The sequence below is a fragment of the Cyprinodon tularosa genome, unplaced genomic scaffold, assembly GCF_016077235.1.
Source record: "Cyprinodon tularosa strain WSP-4 unplaced genomic scaffold, ASM1607723v1 ctg197, whole genome shotgun sequence".
Taxonomy (NCBI): Eukaryota; Metazoa; Chordata; class Actinopteri; order Cyprinodontiformes; family Cyprinodontidae; genus Cyprinodon; species Cyprinodon tularosa.
Genome location: NW_024038720.1, coordinates 3,138,406 through 3,157,726, shown reverse-complemented (window position 1 = coordinate 3,157,726; position 19,321 = coordinate 3,138,406). Strand labels below are relative to the sequence as shown.

The following is a 19,321-nucleotide window of genomic DNA, read 5'->3' as shown; positions in this document are numbered from 1 at the left end:
GCAGCAGCGATACTCTCAGGTGGAATGTTCCAACTGGATTTTTCAGGTAGTACATTTACCGACAAAAACAATTATCCATCCATTTTCTGACACGCTTAATCCCAGGTGAGGTCGCGAGGGGTGCTGGTGCCTATCTCCAGCTGTCTACGGGCGAGAGGCGGGGCACACCATAGACAGGTCAACAGTCCATCGCAGGGCAACAAAAACAATTAGTTATAAATTATTCACATCAATATACATTACATATTGTGTTGTTCTTCGTTTCTATAAGAGACGAGGCGTGTATGCTTGTTCTGTATATTTATTTAGAACTTCACAGAACCATCCAGTAGCAAGCTACATCCCGAACCGCAGCCCGCTCTGACCTCCAACCCGTGACGCCATGCCCTGTTGCATGCTGGGTATTGGAGTTCAAGAGCTTTCCAGCTCATAACATCACATCCCTTCTCCTATAAGAAATAATATTTAACCTATAAGAAAAAACTATTTTCTGTAAACAACTTTTCACTTTAAACCATTTTTTTTTTTTTTTAACAAACGTTATCAAGTGCCTCTATGCATCCAAACACTAACTTGAAACAGTATCAACATTAACTTCTATCATTCCAACATTTCAGCTGTTCCTTTTCCTGCAAATATGACACAAACATAAAGTCTTTAAAGTAAGTTGCACTACCAAAGCAAGCCCTCAGCAACTCTCAATTAACCTCTTAGGAGGGTGAATCTGTCTCTTAGGCCTAGCCAGCCTTTCAGGAGTTGCTGATGTAGACACATGGGAAGGTGTCACATCCGCAGGTGATGCAGATGCTGCCGTCAGTCCACTGCTAACCAACCCTCCTGATTCTGCTGGGTCCTGCTGGTCCATCTCCTGAGCTGCCATGTCAGTTCCAGTCGTCTGTAGTTGAAGATCTGTGCGATTCCTCCTTAGAGACGTTCCATTCTCCACTTGAATCCTGAAGGAGCGTGGTGCAACTTCCTCCTCCACCCGCCCTTTTTTTCTCCAGGTGCCAGTAGAGATGTCCCTGAGACGCACCGTATCTCCAAGCTTCAGTATCGGAAGATGTTTTGCCATCCGATCATGCAGCTTTTTTTGTTTTGCTTTTTGTTCCTCCTTCAGCTGTGTAACTTTGTGCGCACCTTTGGGTGTCAGCAGGTCTTCATTCACCGGAAGGTTGGAACGAATGCGTCGACCCATCAGCATTTGTGCTGGTGATAGTCCGTTCTGAAGAGGTGCACTTCTGTAGATCAGCAGGCTTTTTTGAAAGTCGTCTCTGTCCTGTGCTTTTTTCATCATGTTTTTTATTATTTTCACTGAACCCTCAGCCAAGCCATTAGACCTTGGGTAGTTTGGACTCGATGTTTTGTGCTGAAAACCCCATTCTTCAGCAAAGGCCTCAAACTCACAGCTGGTAAATTGGGGCCCATTGTCTGAAAAAAGTTCACATGGAATGCCGTGTCTGGCAAAGACAGTCTTTAGGAAGCTGATAACTGCCTTGCTTGATGTTGACTGCAGCGCTCCGACTTCTGGGTAGTTGGAAAAGTAGTCAGTGACCAGGATGTAACTTTTTCCATCACAGTCAAACAGGTCAGTACCCACCTTGTAGTAAGGTCTGTGGGGCACCGGATGAGTCATCAACGGCTCTGCTTGTTGTTTTGGCCTGTGTATGCGGCAAAGATCACATGATGCTGTTGTCTGGCTGATATCATGGTTGATTCTCGGCCAATACATTACTTCTCTTGCCCGACGTTTACACTTGACCTCTCCCAGATGACCTTCGTGTATCTTTTGGAGCATTTGCTTCCGTAGAGAGGATGGAATTACGAATTTGCTCCCCTTCATCACTATGTCGTCCACCACAGTGAGCTCTGCTCTGCAGTTCCAGTAGTCTTGTACTGTTATGGGGCAATCCTTTCTGTTTTCTGGCCATCCTTTCTGAATTGTGATCTTGAGTTCTTTCAGTACTTCATCTGCACTAGTCTCTCTCCGTATTTGCTCTGTTCTGTCACCCGTTATTGGCAACGACGACACGACCATGTCCACGTATGCTTGAATCTCTGCACTCTTTTCGCTGTCTGCACTTTCCTCCTTATCCACTGCCCTGGACAAGGTGTCGGCGGTGTACATGTATTTACCCTGCGTGTATAACATGTGCACGTCGTACTTATGTAGCCTGATAAGCATTCGCTGTATCCGTAACGGACAGTCGTTCAGCGGCTTAGACATGATGGACACCAAAGGTTTGTGGTCAGTTTCCACTTCAAAAGCTTGTCCATATACATATTGGTGGAAACGCTCACAGGCATATAAGCTTGCTAACAGCTCTTTTTCTATCTGTGCGTACCTGGATTCTGCACTGGTCAAGGCTCGAGATGCATAGGCGACCGGAAGCCACTGCCCATCATGTTGTTGTAGCAGCACAGCTCCAAGGCCAAACTGTGACGCATCTGCCGAGATCCTAGTGCTTCTCTCTGGGTCGTAGAACTGTAACACAGGTTCCTGTGTCAAAATCTTTTTCAGCTTCAGAAAACATTGTTCCTGCTCATGGGACCAGACCCATTCATTCTTTTGTTCAAGAAGAATTCTGAGAGGTGCTGACTGCGCTGACAGTTGTGGGACAAATTTAGCCAGATAGGTAACCATGCCTAGAAATCGTCTGACTTCATCTTTGTTTTTTGGTGTTTCCATGTTGTTGATTGCTGATGTTTTTCTTGGGTCAGGCTTAACTCCCTCTTCACTGACAACGTCTCCCATAAATGTAAGCGTTTTAACTCCAAACTCACATTTGTCTTTGTTAAGCTTCAGATTCACTTCTCTTGTTTTGTCAAGAACTTGTCTCAGCCTTTCGTCATGTTCTGCACGAGTAGACCCCCAGACTATGATGTCATCCATCATTGTTTCTACCCCTGGTATGTGCTCAAAAATCATGTGAATAGTCTTATGGTAGACTTCAGGTGCTGATAGGATACCATACGGCAGACGAAGAAACCTGTACCTGCCCTCAGGTGTGTTGAACGTGCACAGCCTTGAGCTCTCCTCATCTAGCCTTAGCTGCCAGAAACCTGATGAAGCATCCAGTTTACTGAACCATTTAGCTCCAGCAAACTGTGCCATGATTTCTTCTCTGGTTGGTAACTTAAAATGTTCTCTTTTGATTGCTTTGTTTAAATCTCTTGGATCCAGGCAAGTTCTCAAAGCACCTGTTTTCTTTTGCACAACGACCAGCGAGCTTACCCATTCAGTTGGCTCATCTATTTTCTTGATGACTCCCAGTTTTTCCATGCGCACCAGTTCTTCTTTCAGTTTGTTCCGGAGTGCAAACGGGATCTTCCTGCACGGATGTACAACAGGAGACACGCTTTTATCCACACATATTTTATGTTCTCCAGGTAAACATCCAAGTCCCTCAAAACAGTCTTTATATTCCTCCATGAGTGAGTCATGGTCATTCACAGTACCTGGTGACGTCACTACAAACACTCTTTTGACGAGATTGAGCTTTGTACATGTCTTTAGTCCTAGGATTGGTTGCACATTTGCATCCACAATTAGCAGCTGCGCCTGTATCTGCTGACCTTTGTGTTGAAAGGTTGCGATGCACCCACCTTTAACAGGTATGCGTTCTCCAGTGTATCCTGTCACTTTTGTTTTTATGGGATGAATTTTGCTTTTTACAGTCATAATTTTATAATCCTCCCATGATAACAGGTTTACATGTGCACCTGTGTCTAACTTGAATGGTATAACTGTCTCATTTACTTTGATTGGCATTATCCATTCCTCTTTTTCTGTTGCACATGCTTGTACCACATCCACTATGAACTCACTATCATCCTCGTCTTCTTCATCAACTGCGTGAACCTTCTTCTTTGCGGCAGCTTTGCAACATCTTGCATAATGATTGCTTTTCCCACAGTTGTTACAGGATTTTCCATATGCTGGACAAGATTTTGGTTTGTGAGTGCCTGCACATTTACCACATTTAAATTCTGCAGATTTCTCTTTCTGTTTGGTAAATGTCTTTTTTCTCATCTGCTCTTTATGCACTGCATGCACTGTTGTTTCATCTCTCCGTAGCTCTTTTGCTTGTGCTCGTGTAGTTTCTGCTGCCCTACACATAGTGACACACTTATCTAATGTTAGTCCAGTTTCTCTGAGCAGTCTTTCTCTAAGTGCATTATCCACAGTGCCACAAACAATCCTGTCTCTCACTAACGAGTCCCTCAGATTGCCAAATTCACATGTTTTACTTAATGTGTGAAGCTCTGCTAAGTACTGATCAAAAGGAAGTCCATGTTTCTGGTTATGAGTGAAAAACTTGTACCTCTCAAAGGTCACGTTCTGCTTAGGCACAAAATATTCTTCAAACTTTTCCATTAGCTGTGCTAACGTGATATTAGCTTCGTCCAGCTGGAAACTGTTATATATGTCCAAAGCATCTTCTCCCATCACATGCAAAAGTATGTTGGCTTTTAGCTTCTCATCATCAGCTCCTGCACCGCTTGCTGTTAGATATATGTTAAATCTTTGCTTGAAACGTTTCCAGTTATCAGCAAGATTACCAGTCAATTGCATAGCAGTGGGTGGACTTAGCTTATCCATGACGTCGGGGTATCGAGACTTCCACCACCCTCTCTCTGCGGTAGCTGTCCTCCAATTCAGGTACTAGATCCTCTTTTTTTTTTTTTCAGTCCGTACCTCGTCCCCTTGCTTCACTTCCACTGCTTGCAGCCACTACACGCCTTCGTGGAGAAGAAAAAAAAAAAAGAAAAACTGCCGCAGCCTGTTGCGCTGCGAGCTTTTGCTCTCTTCCTCTTTTTATCTTTCTACCGTGTGGCTCTCCCGTGGCAAATCTTCATTCCGTGACTGCCAACGGCCACTTCTGACACCATGTGTTGTTCTTCGTTTCTATAAGAGACGAGGCGTGTATGCTTGTTCTGTATATTTATTTAGAACTTCACAGAACCATCCAGTAGCAAGCTACATCCCGAACCGCAGCCCGCTCTGACCTCCAACCCGTGACGCCATGCCCTGTTGCATGCTGGGTATTGGAGTTCAAGAGCTTTCCAGCTCATAACATCACACATATAACATTATAGCCCAACATTATACATATAACATTAGATAAAACAATAACAGAACTCATGCTCTTTTTAGAACCAGGTTTGTGCTTCATGGGAAAGAATGAGGAGTAATGAGTCTCACAGTCATTTAAGAGACTTCTTTGAAATTAGAGTAAAGAACAACTGCTCGACCCCTGTAATGTACACAATATGCAGAACAATGACAGATTCAGACAGCATATGTGTAGAAATAAGTGTGGAGATTTATTAGCAAGGGTTTTGTGAAAATCTAGTCCATCTTTATTGATTTATTTTGAAAATAAGAATGTTTTGTTCAATACTTTTCATGGTGGTACAGTGTGATTTGTGTAGACTGACCCTAAACTGTCAATCAGTCTCTGGCCACCCCTTAGTGCATGTTGGTCTCTGCTCGGCCACTGCCTGTTTTCTGGCTACACCACTAATGGTTAAGTCATAGTTGTTGTAAAGTGTTTATTGCATAGAACCCTCACCACTAGGAAAGCCATTTACTATTTGCGGAATGAATATGCCACAGGAGCGGTAGAAAAACTACCAACAGCTTCCTTTCAGGTAAAGCACTAAGATCTTTTTCGTTCTATGTCCGTTTTCCAGTATCATTGTGAACAACGTTCAGTATCCTAAGGACTAAAGTTCTTGCACACTAAAGTGTAAATCCAATTAAACTGCCCAACCACTTCAAAATCAAGCTCCCTTTTGCTATCTGCAAAGGAGAGCTTTGAGTTGTTTTTATTTTTTCCCCAACAAGCAGCTACACGTCCATAAGACAACTCTAAATAAGCAAGCAACTGTCCAATAAAAAGCAGTCCAATAAAAACCATTCTACTATGATGCTAAACATAACAGGATTGACGACACTATCAATAAAATGTTAAGACTGCAGTTATAGCTACATATTGCTCTATGCACTGTGATAGTCCACATTTCACTGTAACTGTCCTGAAAATAAACTGATTTCTTTTTTTTCCCAGCATTTTATTGTCATTACACTGTAACAAGTACAAAGCAACAAAATGAACCCTCAGCATTTAACCTATCACCTTAGGGAGCAGTGGGCCACCCTTTTGGGGCGCCCTGGGAGCAAACGGGAGTTATGGGTCTTGTTCAGAGACCCAGAGTTTGGGAGTGGGTTTCAAACTCACAACCTCAGGATTCCAAGCTCTATGCTCCAACCACAAGGCCGACACTCCCCTAATTTTTCTTCCTGAGTAGTTTTCAACTAGTGCTTTGTTGCATGAAAGAAATGCATGAATGTCAGACAATACAAGTTTCTGAGTAACTTATATTGATTTTGTTTAGACACATCCATGCATTTAATTACAGAACTTGAATCTTTTGTTTTGATCAATCTTCTTTATGCATTCAATAGTTAAAATAACCTCATACCAGAATCCTGCTGATATTGCAGCACCTGACAATGGTCATTTGAGTTGAGCTTCCAGTGTTTTGCTGCAGATGAAAGAGATCAAGCTAGATCACCGCCCTTTCTACTCAGGGTCTTAAGAGAGACAAAAAAATTCCTTCTTTTCCTTCCATACATGACAAACAGCAGATTAAAGCAGCAAAAATTCTGTTCCTTTCTTTTATCTTGAAGGTGTTTCAACTACCCTTTCTAGTCTGTCCTATTAACTTTCCTCTGCTGTTTTCTGTCAGAGCTGACATTGATGGGATCGGATGTTCTTTATTTCCAGGCCATAAAACAGAAGAAAAGAAATTTCCTCCTCATCCATCAAATCTTTGGCATTAAATCCTAACATTGGTTCTGATCAAAAGGATTATTTGAATTACACATAAGTATTGCGTCACGTAATGATGACTTGATAAAATGTATTTTAAGCTGTCTGGTGCTGCACCTTTAGATTGAAACCCATTTCCTTTGTTGGATTGTATTTTAGGGGCATTATACACTCATGTCTGGGTTTTTTAAAAGGTTCTAAAACTATTGTTAGTAGATAGGAAATATTATTTAGGATATTTTATTTTTCTAACACAATTTTTTTTCCTTACAGATTGAGAAAAACACTGTCTTATTAGCCCCAGCATGGGTTCAATCTTATCTTTCCCTTCAAGAAAAGTAGCATAACAATCAATCAAGAGCCACAGTCTTGCTCTCATTTTCACTGATGGAATATTGACAAATGACTTTTGAAATGAGCGATGGATACCCCAAAAGGCACTAAATCTATAAACTCACTTGTTAGCTGTCCATGATATTCAATGTCAAAAACTTCACCTTAAAAATTCTTACAAACAGCACATCAGATGTCAGACAATCAGACACACACAGCAGCAACTCAATAGATTCAGGCAGCTTGATGTAGTGAAGAACAGTTCAATCCAATAGTTCACCTTTGGGATGTGGTGGAATGGCAAATTTGCATCATGGATGGGAGCTGACTAATCCAGTGACTGCCATCGGGTCCATATGGACCAAAATCTCTGAGCAATGTATTAGACACATTGCTGAACTGATAACAGGGAGAGTTAAGGTAGTTCTGAAGGGGAAAACAAGTCCAAGGGACTGTCAATGTGTTTTACACAAAGTTTCTGATGAATGTACAGTAGGCCTACATCTTAATTTATGATAAAAGCAAAACACGAACGCTAAAAGATGAAGAATTGTCCAGGATACATTTAAGTGTTTATGTTGTCCTGAACAGAACTACATGTAAGGTGCTTTTCTTTTCTGATAAAACCCTCTTGTTCCTTAATTTAATAAAATGTCTTCACAGGCCGTGAGTGACATGAAACCAACCAGACAACCAAGTGGCTTTTTTTGTATTTTTGTTGACATGTTAACAAAATAATATGTTATATGTTAATATGTTAACCCTTTTTCTAAATGTTTCTGCACTGCCAGGATGATAGAACACACAGAGTAAAATGTGAGGAGCAAAGTAAGGATTGAAGTCATGCCAGCATGTCCTAACAGAGAATGTTACCCTCCGCGCTGAGCTCAGATTATTCTGCTTTGTGATGGTTTCCTCTGGCATTCAGCACCATCCCGCGCTCTACATTGCTTTCTAATTCCATTTACTGTTCTACAATTCCTTTTCTAATTTTCCCTCCTCTTCTCCCTTTATTGTCAATGACTAAGGTTTTAATGATTACATCTGGTGGTGCCACAAATTAATTCCTGCCTCTCTGGCAAAACGCGGCTCTCCACCTGATTATGCAAAGCAGGCCTACATTTGCTCCCTTTGAAGTGGAGGAAAAGCTGCTTAGAGATTCTGCCCTTGAGGAAACGCGGCAATATGGGGAACATCAACAAACCAGGGTTCACTTAAAGGTCAGCAATATAGTTAACCCCCATGAAGCTCCACATCATCTCACCACTTTAAATTTGTGTTTCTGCAGATGTGGTGTAATGGTGATCTCATATTATCATACAAAAAGTCTGAAACAAAAGAATGGAAAGAAAAAGTAGAAGAGTCTACAAATAAGTAGAGCAATGACTGCTTGAACCAATATGACCAAAAGGAACCGTTGGATGAAGCTATTGGGTAGCTCTTCTAGATTTCCTGTTTCATCGATCTTTTTAATGACTTTACCCTTATGGAGATTTTATTATAAACCCCAAACATTTCTCGTCCCACAAGCATTCCAGAATAATAAAGGGCTGCAGCAATATGATAGAACTGTGTCTATTTTTTTGCTCAAGCAGGGCTCAAGTGCAGTCCATCCTCTTAATAACCCACAAGAGGTGATGCGATCGTCTCTCAGCCTCACCAAAAGGAGGAGTGGTTTAGTAACAGACCTGGTAGATGTAATATTACTGAGCAACAAAACAAAAAACTTGTGTTATTCATGAATCATGATTATCAGGGGCTCTTTGTGACATTTCTGTTTTTCCTATAAATACATCTTCAAGGATACATAAAAATTTATCAACCGTCTTCCGAAACACCTCTTATGTGGAGGTCAGGGACAGTACCCCTGGATTGTCAGAAGGCGGATCTGTTCCAAATCCGCCTCCCCAGTAAGGCCTATCCAGGATGCTGGAGAGGAGAGTCTGGTTGATGCTTCAGGAGAAGCAGTGTGGTTTCTATCCTGGCTTTGGAACAGCTCAACACTCTCTGCAGGGTTCTTGGGCGTTCCTGACTGGTCCACATGTGTTTTGTGGACCTGGAGAAGGCATTTGACGGTGTTTCTCATGGTGCCCTGTGTGGGGTGCTTCAGGAGGTGCTTTCAAGCAGCAGTCAAGGGTTATTTATATTCCTATAATTATGGATTCCATGTTTTCTCATCAACTATATTAGTTGTTCTGGAGGGTTCAGATGTACTAGAAATAAGAAAAATATTCACATTTGCTAACAGAAGTTTTACAAAAGCACAATTTATGCCTGTAAAATAAAATAATTTTACATCATTACTCTGTTTTTTGCTTTTACATATCAAAACAACTGCCAAAATAGTAGTTTCCTTGATTTGTGAATCGATTTGAATGCAGACAATCCATCTGTGTTTATCTTTTCCATTAGATAAGTTATTAATTATTGGTATGTGTTTTCTAATAGTTCAAGTTTCCAGCTTAAATAAATTCTTAATAATATCTAACAAAAAAAGAAGACAGCTGATTGGGAAATGAGGAAGAAGAGTTTTCAGCAACACAACTTTCAAAGTTTGAACTCCAAAGGAAAACAAGTGAGGACATCCTGCTATCCACTTTAAAGGTAGGAATAAGAGCTTGTTATCCAAGTGCTGCTATTTCTGTCTACTATAGAGCAGCATGATGCTTCAACTGCAGAGTTTATGAATAAATCCCTCTTCTTTGTACCTGCTTTAAAGGTGTTTTCCAGCTTCTGGGGATACCTAATGCTTCACATAAATCCTTTTGATCCAGACAAAAACAGTCATTCTGGTCCATGTTCAGACCGGATGAAAACCGAGTGAGCTGTAACATTCCTTAAATAAAACCATCCTAATAACCTCAGTAAGAAGCTGCTGCTGCTTTATCTGAACAGGCAGCTTCTTTGCTGTTACATTGTAAACTGCTGCATTTTCGTCTCAAACACTGATTACATGCATTTAGCAAACAATCTGTCCTTGATGAGGATTGGTAGAGGTGACAATATGAGGAATGTTTGGTTTTATTGGTTGGTGAAATATAACAACTCACCCAGCCCACTCATAGTACTCGTTAACCTTAACTTGGACACAGCAGCTCTGACACTTGGAGTTTTGCCTTCGTGTTTACATCTAAACTACTTTGTACAGTTTATCCTGAAATAAGTGCTGGAACACTAAGTCAGACACTCCTACAGTGTCTGACTTAGAGCGGTGAGATTTGGCATGTCCTTGTGTCTCTGGAGGTTTAGCTCTATCCCTTTTTTCTAATTCGAGACAGAAACATCGGCCCCCACGCCTTGCCAGGCTGTGGAACGACCAGAATGCCGAGCCTATGATGAGAGCAGGATGCACTGACATTCTGTGGGCAAAGGAATGGCTGGGGATCGATTCCTGCATGACCAGGGAGTGAAATAAAAGCAAAGTATTTTGACAGGGGCAAAGCAATCTCCTCCCACAGATTTTCAACTTCAGCATCAGGAAAGTCATTCAGCACCGTCTCCACTACAGCACTGTTCTCCAAGCTTGACAGTGTACAGGTTGAGTAGACGACAACACCCCCTGGACGCACTGCAGATATGGCAGACCTATAGGAGGCAGGCAAACCGTGTTTCATCTTTTTTTTTTTATATATATAAATCACACTTTATCGATTGTACATCGTACAAAGCTTCCATCTGTTATGTCTTAGCTCTGAAGCAGCAGTACACCTTGCAGGTAATTTGAGTCTGGTGTTGGGTTTACCTTAGAAGCTGAGCCTGTAGCAAAGGCAGCCTGCTTCTGTGTTCCAGTCTCTGTTGCCCCCGGTGTCTGTCACTAGAATACAGCCAGCTCCTGTCATTAGAACATGGAGCATCAACTAAAACCTTGGGACAAAAAAAAAAAGAGTAGGAGCAAAAGATCAAACAATGTTCGATAATCACAATTTAGCATTAGGTGTGTTAAAAAAAATACTCAATTAATCTATGCTTAGCTCAGTTATCAAAGTAGAAGTCAATGATGGCTAAAATGAAGAGGTTAAGTGTACTCCTGGGGCTGGTTCCAAGCCTGGATAAGTTGGAGGGTTGCATCAGAACAGAAACATGTGGATGAAAAAGAACTAAATTGCAGGGGAGAAGCTGAAACGATTTGGAAATGTGCAGAGAAAAGGTAGCGGGTCCAGTGGACAAAGGACATTAAACATGGAGTGAGTTCAGAGGATGAAAAAAGGAAGAAGAAAGGAAGCTGTGACCGAGGCAGACGTTGGGGACAGGGTGGATAATCTGCTGGGGAGCCCTCTAAAGGAAGCAGTAAGACTAAGATGATGGCAGCCTTTTAACTTTTACATGGTTGGCACAAAACTGAGCATGAATCCACTCCTAAAGGCAAACTTCCCTCTTCTTTAGTTTTGTAATGACTAGAAAAACAAAAACGATGAGACGACACATTCTGCTTTTAAGCATTTGTCCTCTGTGACACATAATACAAAAAGAATTACAATTCAAGATATCAGGGAGACCAAAGTAAAATCTAATGTTATCTTTGAAAACTATTTTAGAAATGGAAGCTGGTTTCAAAAATACAGGACTTGAGAGCATGTGAGATCTGCTCTTAATTTGACCGTAGTTTATTTTTGTGGGAAACCACACTTTTTACATGCTTCTCTCAGCAGCAAGTTTGTCTTTATCAGTGTAATCCTGGATAATCCTTTAATCATGCTAAAACCTAATTTGGATTTATGAAATAAGACAAAAAGTACAAAAACACAAAGTCTTTTACCAAACATGTCCTTGCTTGTTCACTGAATGCAGCAATTTCATTGCTTTATTTAGAACGTCGTCATTACATCTTTCAACCTAGCTGTAATAAATCATCTACTTTCATAATGCCGATTTGGGAACTGATACCTTGCTCTTCCAGTGATCTTGTTGCTTTGGTATTAAATGGTGTTTGCATTTCCTATAATGGTACGTAAAGTGTTTTCAAAGCATTCAGCTTTCAGTTCACTGACTCCTATTTTACATTTTACTTTGTTAAGCTGCGGATTTGCCTTTTTATTTAGAAGGATTTTCATTGTGGGAACCATATTTTTTTTTGTGGAACATAAAGATTTTTATGTGGAACAACCCAATACACTGTACAATGTGTGTGTGTTTTTTCTTTTTTTTTTTGTTAGGAGGTTAAAGGTTTTTTCAAATATAAAATTATGAGATAATAATCTACTTTATTAGCAATTTAAGATGCATGCTTTTACAAAACAAGTTAAATCCTAATTTATCTTGTTATCCTTTTTTAGAATGCAAAAATGATCTAGAAATGATTTAAAAAATTCTTAAATTAAAGGTATAGTGGAGGATTTTCTTTTTTAGGGTGGATCATCAAAATAAGTGGTTCTCCTAATTGTCAATCTTTCTGGTGATATGTTTACGTAAGGCCGTCCTATGTGCTCAACCCCATTTTCACTTACCTGCTGTGAGTCTGACATAGTGCAAATCTTCTTTTGGAAAGTAAGCTTGTATGAGCGATGCAAACAGTGCATGCACAAGAAGAAAAGGGCTTGTGCACTTTCTCGCACCTGTTTAATAGGCGTTCCCTCTCAGGAGCCGGTACAGGGCTTTGCATGTTAATTTTTTTTTTTTATTATTCACATAAATCCTCCCCTATACCTTTAACTGTATTAACCCTTAATTTGAGAAGGTAAATAAGATGATTTGCCAATGGAATGATTATTTTAAAATAAGATAATTAGATAATACATACTTGCAATAAGACAATGCAACTGTTTTTTTCTTATTTTAAATGTAAATTGTCTTGTCCCATTGACAGAGTGTCTCACTTATCTCCTAAATTCAAGAAAAAAAATGCACTTTATTTTAAGAAGAAATTACTTCTTTAGATTGCAGTGTAAAAGACTCCACTGATCTGGAGAAATACACATAATCTGTGCTGGCCTACAATCACTGTCGCTCCGACCCTGCTTTACCCACTAAAGCAGTTTTTCCAAACCAGAAACAATCAGTAGAGATCAGTGTCAAGCATAAAGGCACTGGCTGCAGCTTACAGATCAGGAGACATTCTGACCTACAGCGGGGCTCGGCATGAACTGAAAAAGGGCATCAAGCAGGAAAAAGCACAAGTTGAAGCATCAAGGAGCCACAACTCACACAGTATGTGCAGAAACATCGGGTCCATCAAAGATTATAAGCACAGCAACCAGCAGCCCTGCCATGACCCAGCCCTTCCTCACACCTTAAACAGCTTCTTTGCTCAGTTTGACTCATCAAGCAGCGAATGGACTGCACATCTACTTCTGCAAGAGGTGCAGCTTCAGCCTCTCATCCTGCGGCTGCACCCAGTGGACTACATTAAAGGAAAGATTAACACCAACAAGGATTCGGGTCCAGACATGGGGTAAAATCATGTGCGGACTAACTTGCAGGAGTTTTCTAAACATCTTTAACCCCAACCTGCAGCTTTCTGTGGTCCCTGCATGCCCGAAGTTCTCCATCATTGTGCCAAACATACCACCCTAGCTAGAATTGTTAGCACTGACTGATCTGCAGCATCCAAACACATCATTAGGACACTATTAGAAGATTTTAGCTCAACGACATCCTTTCTGAGATACTGGTCCTGAAGTTCATCAACAGGTGAGAAAATCACTGCTCTGGTTGTTCCAGTGCCATCGGGGAAATTATTCAGGAACAGTTTCTTTCCCACAGCTGTAAAGGGCAGTCTTCCCCCTGCTGGCAGACACAAAGCATCCCTGCTGGAAATCAAACCACCTCCAGACCATATCAGACTTTTTCAGCACAAACTGCACTTTATATGAACACTAAAAACTACATGAAACTTTCTATGTAAAGTTGTGCTTGAAAATTTATATACCTACCATTAAAGAAAATCATAAATTCACACTAGTAATTCAAATAACACACAAGTGAAAAAAGTTATAACAATTTTTTTTTTAACTAAATTATTATTTATTAAGAATAAAATATTGATTTAAAATTTTTGTTTGGAAAGAAAATTCTACAAAAATAAAAACTGCCCCAGAAAAACGAAAGTGCCTTGCTCATGAAGCATGAACCAACATACCTGTTAACAGGTGCAGAAGTCTGAACATTTCCTGAATATTACAGGAAACCCCTGATTTCAGTGATTTCCTCAAAATTTTGCAAAACAACATTTTAATTCAGGAGCTCCGTCAGTAACAATACTAGTTTTTATATTTTCATGTCTCCTCTAATGCCTTGTTCTTCGATTTTCTACAGGTGGATTAAATTTATGTCTTGGTTTTTCTGCACAATGCCATTATAGAGACATAATGACAATAAAGACTTTGGTTATTTTTTTATATATATATATATATATATATATATATATATATATATATATATATATATATATATATATATATATATATATATATATATATATATATATATATATTTAATGCAATTATAGGTTTACTTACCGGTATACATTAATTTATTAATTTGTTGATATTCATTTATTTTTTGTTTATTTTTAATTTTTTTTCTACATATACTTACATTTGATTTATTTTTTTAAACGTAAATAACATGGTTTAATTTATAACGACCTCAAAAACTGATTCCTAAGTTTTATGATAAATATTTTTTTCAGAATTGTCCCACCATATCTTCCCAGGGATTTCATATATAAAGCAAAGCAGAGAAATCGGTGACTTTTACCCTGAGACACTCACAGCAAAGCTAAGCCTTCAATTCTCTATTTTCTTTTTTTTTATAACCCTGTTCCACTATTGACCTGTTTGAATTCTCTGATTCCTTGCAGCCATTGTCTGTTTTGTCTGAATTTCTGTTTTGAATAAATGCTTTTCTTCTTTTCTGCTGGGTTTATTAGCTTCTGTTCAAAGGATTGCTGCTCTCTTTGCATTGTTGGCATAGAATTGGAAAAAATCAAAGTGTATCACCCTAATTTGTTGGATGTGGAGAAAAAATTTAATTGCTAGTTCCATTAACATATCAGGTGTTCGTTGCTCACCTTGTCATAAAAGCCGCTTTCACTTTGCCCAACGGACCGGCCATCCTGTGCAGACACCATCACTCTGCTGCTCAGGGAGGCAGGCAGAAAGGACTCCAGGGTTTTAGCCAGCCATTCCCGTCTGTGAGGGTCTGGCTCATTACAGCAGAGAAGATCTACAACATACCAGGCAGAATTACTGATTCTCTGTGGTTAATAAGACAGGAAACGCATTTGACTGATTTTTTTTTTTATTGCTCTTAACATAAAAACACATCTCTCTTGTCAAACGACGTGATAAATAATGTTTTATTTCATCTGATTGAAAAAATCAGTCAATAAAAAACACTTACTATACAGGTCAATTATTGCAGACAGTAATGTACCCATCTTTTATTAAAGCAACTTTATTATAATTGCATTGAAGCTTATTTTTTTTCATGATATAATGAAAGTCTCTTCTTAACGATGTGTTACCTGGAGTTGCACTTTGCATTATGGCAACGGCTTTGCCCCCAGGAGCAGAGCACAAATCCAAAACTTTATCCCCATCTCTCACTTGCAAAGCTAGAACTGGAAGAAGGGAGGCAGCATTCAGGAGGTAGTACTGCTTCAGCTGGCCAGGCCGGTGAGGCTGGGAGGGAAATCGCAGGGGGTGTAGGTGGATGTAACATTGTAATGAGGATTGAGGAAAATTGAGAGGAAGCTCTGACTGATGGGGCTGACTGGATGCATGGTAGGTAATGAAGGGTTGGAGACTTAAGTCCTCAGGAGGGCACTTTGAGAAATAGAGATGTGACAGAGTGCCTTTTCCTTTCTGATGTGTAGAATTAGACACAGAGGAGGCATTATTATAAGGCAGCTTCGAGACATCTGTTTGTGGCAGCAACAATGAAAACCCCTGAGCTAGAAGAAGCTGTGTGATGTCTGCCACAGAGCTGAAGCGGTTTAACATGACCCCATACTGCCATGATGGAGGGTCCAGCAGCACTGCCCTGCAGAGCAAAAAAAAAAAAAAAGAAAAAGAAAAAAGAGTCCGGGAAGGACAGTTAAAGTACTGATGGATAGTGAGCTGGAAAATCATTAAAGATAAATTCACCTTGCAGGTGCCCACAAGTCCCCCAGCTCCTCGCTGTACTGTTGGTCAAAATGGTTGAGAACTGACGGACATGGGAGTTTCTTGCTTTTACATGTTTTTCTTACCTAGGAAAGAGACAGCATCCTGTAAAATGTTGGCACTCTGAATAGGGTTACTCACAAAAGATGACATGGTGACTGGGGGGTGACCATTACCGTTTTATGGCTAATTGTCAACCATTTAAAAGCTTGACAAGCTGACCTTGATTTTGGCTGATACTTTTTTTCGTCTAACTGGTAGCAATTAAGATTAGATTAGATTCAATTCAACTTTATAGTCATTACACATGTACAGGTACAACGCAACGAGTTTAGGTCTAACCAATAGTGCAATAGCAGCAAGTGCAGGATAAATAATGGTTCCATAAATACAGGACATGGGTTTCTACTGAATGAGTATAGAGATGAATACCATTATAAATAATGAATATAATATATAGATCACTAGTGTTATGAATTTACAGCTGGATATGTACCGAATATAATATACAATAACCTTTGATATTCAAATCTTGTTTTATTGAAAAACATGAAACAATATTATAAGTATTATATTATAGTGCAAACTGGTTTTAACTGTGTAACTCAGCCCTTTACAGAGGTAGATAAGATCAGAGGATAAAACCAATTTTACATTTCAAATATTGGGGGGTCGCTGGTCACCCAAAATGAAAGACATCAGTGACTCATACATGACTATAAAAACTATCAAAGAGTGTCACAGTTTCAGAGTTCTTTTTTAGCTTTTATAATCTTTAAAATACTGCTATAGCTGTAGATGTGGGTTGTTTTTCTATTAATGAGCTGTGACCCATTTTTACTCATTTTATAGGTTATGAAGCTCAAAAAACAATTACTTTACTTCCTGATCTGTTTTCTTGTATTTCCCTTTAGGAGCATATCTAGAAGAAATTGGGCTTTGTTTAATGTCATACACAAAGTTTCTAGATAAGGAAGATCTATAGGAGAGACATTTTACATGGGGGTTAATACTACTCTACGCACCCTTTTGAAGTCTACATTGACAACCTAAATTTCTCCCTCTAAACTTTTTCTGCCTGAAAACAGTCACAAGTGACAAAAAAAATCATAAAAAATATCTTAGACCCTCTTACTAGGTTAAGTTTTAAAATAAGTTTATTTTCTAAAGCTATATTTCTATTACATTTTTATAAAACGTAATAAATGCAGAAGAGATTGTTTGCATCATCAGAGATTTTGTTTGACTTTTTATATATCTTTATTATGGTTCAAGGAATCAATTATATTTTCATAAAATTGATTCTAGTTTTGCATCTCGGGGTCACCACAAACAAATCTAGTTCTTTGATTAGTTTAAAAGAAAAAAAACTCAGGTTTTGAAGTTAATATTCTGTATAGATGGATTTTACAGGATTTAATATTTCAATACATCAGCGCCACCTGGTGGAAACTGTGTGTAAAACAACCCAGAAAAGAGCAAGCCGAGCTGAACACAGAAATCAACAGTTTTAACCTTTTTTTTATTATCAATTTTACTTTAAATCAAATGTGTGCCCTATACGGCCATTCCAATATCACAAAATTAATAACATGGTACATTTGCCGAACAGTAAGTAACTTTAAACCAATTACCTTGCCTTTCATAGAGCTTTGCCGTAGTACACTTTCCGAACCACTGCGACCGGAAATCGAAGACAAAAACCACGGAGGTTTGGGACACATTGTCCTCCACATAATGTAAAATCATTTAACTGGATGCTGTGTTGCACGGTTGAAATATCTTGAATTAAGCAAATTAACACGCACACAAAATAAAATAAGCATTATTATTGACCCATAATTCGATGACCCAGATGGGTACGTTCATTAAATCCGTCCCCGATCGCTTATCCAAACTATACAGTTCCACTTCTGGTAAAATAAATCTCTTAAAAAATATAAAATAACATCTAAAATCCAATAATTTATTTAGTAATATTTAGTGCATTGCAATCAAATTAATTCGCAATGTCATCCTATATGTTGTTAGTAGATGGTGCTCGTAGACATATTTTAGAACAGCGGGTCTGCCTGTTTTTGTTTAATCCTTGGACTTCTGTCAGCTGTCATTGTGGAACGGACACGCCGTCAAATTTTGACTGCGGCTTTTTTGGAAAAGAACAAGACTACAATAAACAAAAGTTACACAAATGTAAAGAACTGTTTAAATTCACCATTTTAGAACGTCAATGTGTCGAATTAGTATATATCCGCGAACATGTGAAGAAACACTGTATGGGCCCTGGTTCATGTAACACAATGATAGTGAGCGAGTGGCTGGGACCCCAGAGCTGTCCTTATGCTATATGGATTAGGATATGTAAACTGAGTATTTTGAAAAACGTCCTTTCATATAGGTTTTTCTAAAGCCTGTATTTTAAAATGAGAAAAATATCCTAAAATCTCCCTCACAAATCAAAACATGCAATTCAGTTAATCTTCACAATTTGAATTAACCTGATCTAATGAGAGCATGCCTCTGATGCACTGCTGCTGTGGAACAAGTGTCCAAACTGATGGTACTAAGCACCATTGTTAATACTGTTGATTGTATATAATGAGATCCATATCTTATTCTTATTTTACACTGTTTATATTTGAAGGGTGTAATTTTATTGAGTGGCTTTTAAATTTAGTTACTTCATACATTCTTATATTTTATTTTGCTCTATTGTACTTACAATGTTATGCTTCCATCTTCTGTAAGCTGTTGCACCGTAAAAGAATTTCCCACAAGGGATTAATAAAGTAATTCTGATAGCCAACTGTAATCTCCCCTTTCAATATAGCTGAAGCCTTAACCCATACCTTTTAATATCTTCTCCAAAAGGCACCACAGTTTGTTCTTTTTGTTGAGAACAAAAAAAGCCTTTTTTTTCCATAAAATTTTTGTAACATACCAAAACCTCAATTTTTTCTGTTCTTAAGTGGAAGTAAGACCATAAGTTTAGTGAAAATATCTATAATAAATAAAAATGACAGTACTCCTAGGACCATGTCTCTATAA

General features: G+C 39.0%; 2 protein-coding genes across 2 annotated transcripts; both read right to left on the bottom strand.

Annotated features, from left to right (window-relative positions):
* Positions 1-285: 285 nt before the first annotated feature.
* Positions 286-5,081, bottom strand: LOC119782701. The gene is made up of 2 exons (XM_038283786.1): positions 3,233-5,081; positions 286-2,482 (listed from the first exon to the last, which is right to left on the bottom strand). The coding sequence occupies exons 1-2, from the start codon at positions 4,598-4,600 to the stop codon at positions 689-691; spliced, it is 3,162 nt and encodes a 1,053-aa protein (XP_038139714.1). The 5' UTR covers positions 4,601-5,081; the 3' UTR covers positions 286-688.
* A 458-nt stretch (positions 5,082-5,539) lies between these two features.
* On the bottom strand, positions 5,540-19,224 carry nsun3 (NOP2/Sun RNA methyltransferase 3). The gene is made up of 6 exons (XM_038283787.1): positions 17,908-19,224; positions 16,256-16,359; positions 15,634-16,151; positions 15,178-15,332; positions 10,912-11,033; positions 5,540-10,754 (listed from the first exon to the last, which is right to left on the bottom strand). Exons 1-6 carry the CDS (start codon positions 18,007-18,009, stop codon positions 10,421-10,423), a joined length of 1,335 nt encoding a protein of 444 aa, XP_038139715.1. The 5' UTR covers positions 18,010-19,224; the 3' UTR covers positions 5,540-10,420.
* Between the last annotated feature and the right edge of the window lie 97 nt (positions 19,225-19,321).

What these genes read in the sequence shown, in the direction of transcription:
- LOC119782701 (XM_038283786.1), bottom strand. Translation starts at nt 4,600, where the DNA reads ATGGATAAGCTAAGTCCACCCACTGCTATGCAATTGACTGGTAATCTT. An exon ending in TAGATGAGCCAACTGAATGG is followed by an intron (nt 2,483 to 3,232) that starts GTAAGCTCGCTG and finishes CCTGTGTTACAG; the next exon opens with TTCTACGACCCAGAGAGAAG.
- nsun3 (XM_038283787.1), bottom strand. Translation starts at nt 18,009, where the DNA reads ATGTGGAGGACAATGTGTCCCAAACCTCCGTGGTTTTTGTCTTCGATT. An exon ending in AATGCAAAGTGCAACTCCAG is followed by an intron (nt 15,333 to 15,633) that starts GTAACACATCGT and finishes GGTATGTTGTAG; the next exon opens with ATCTTCTCTGCTGTAATGAG. An exon ending in CTACAGGCTCAGCTTCTAAG is followed by an intron (nt 10,755 to 10,911) that starts GTAAACCCAACA and finishes TGCCTCCTATAG; the next exon opens with GTCTGCCATATCTGCAGTGC.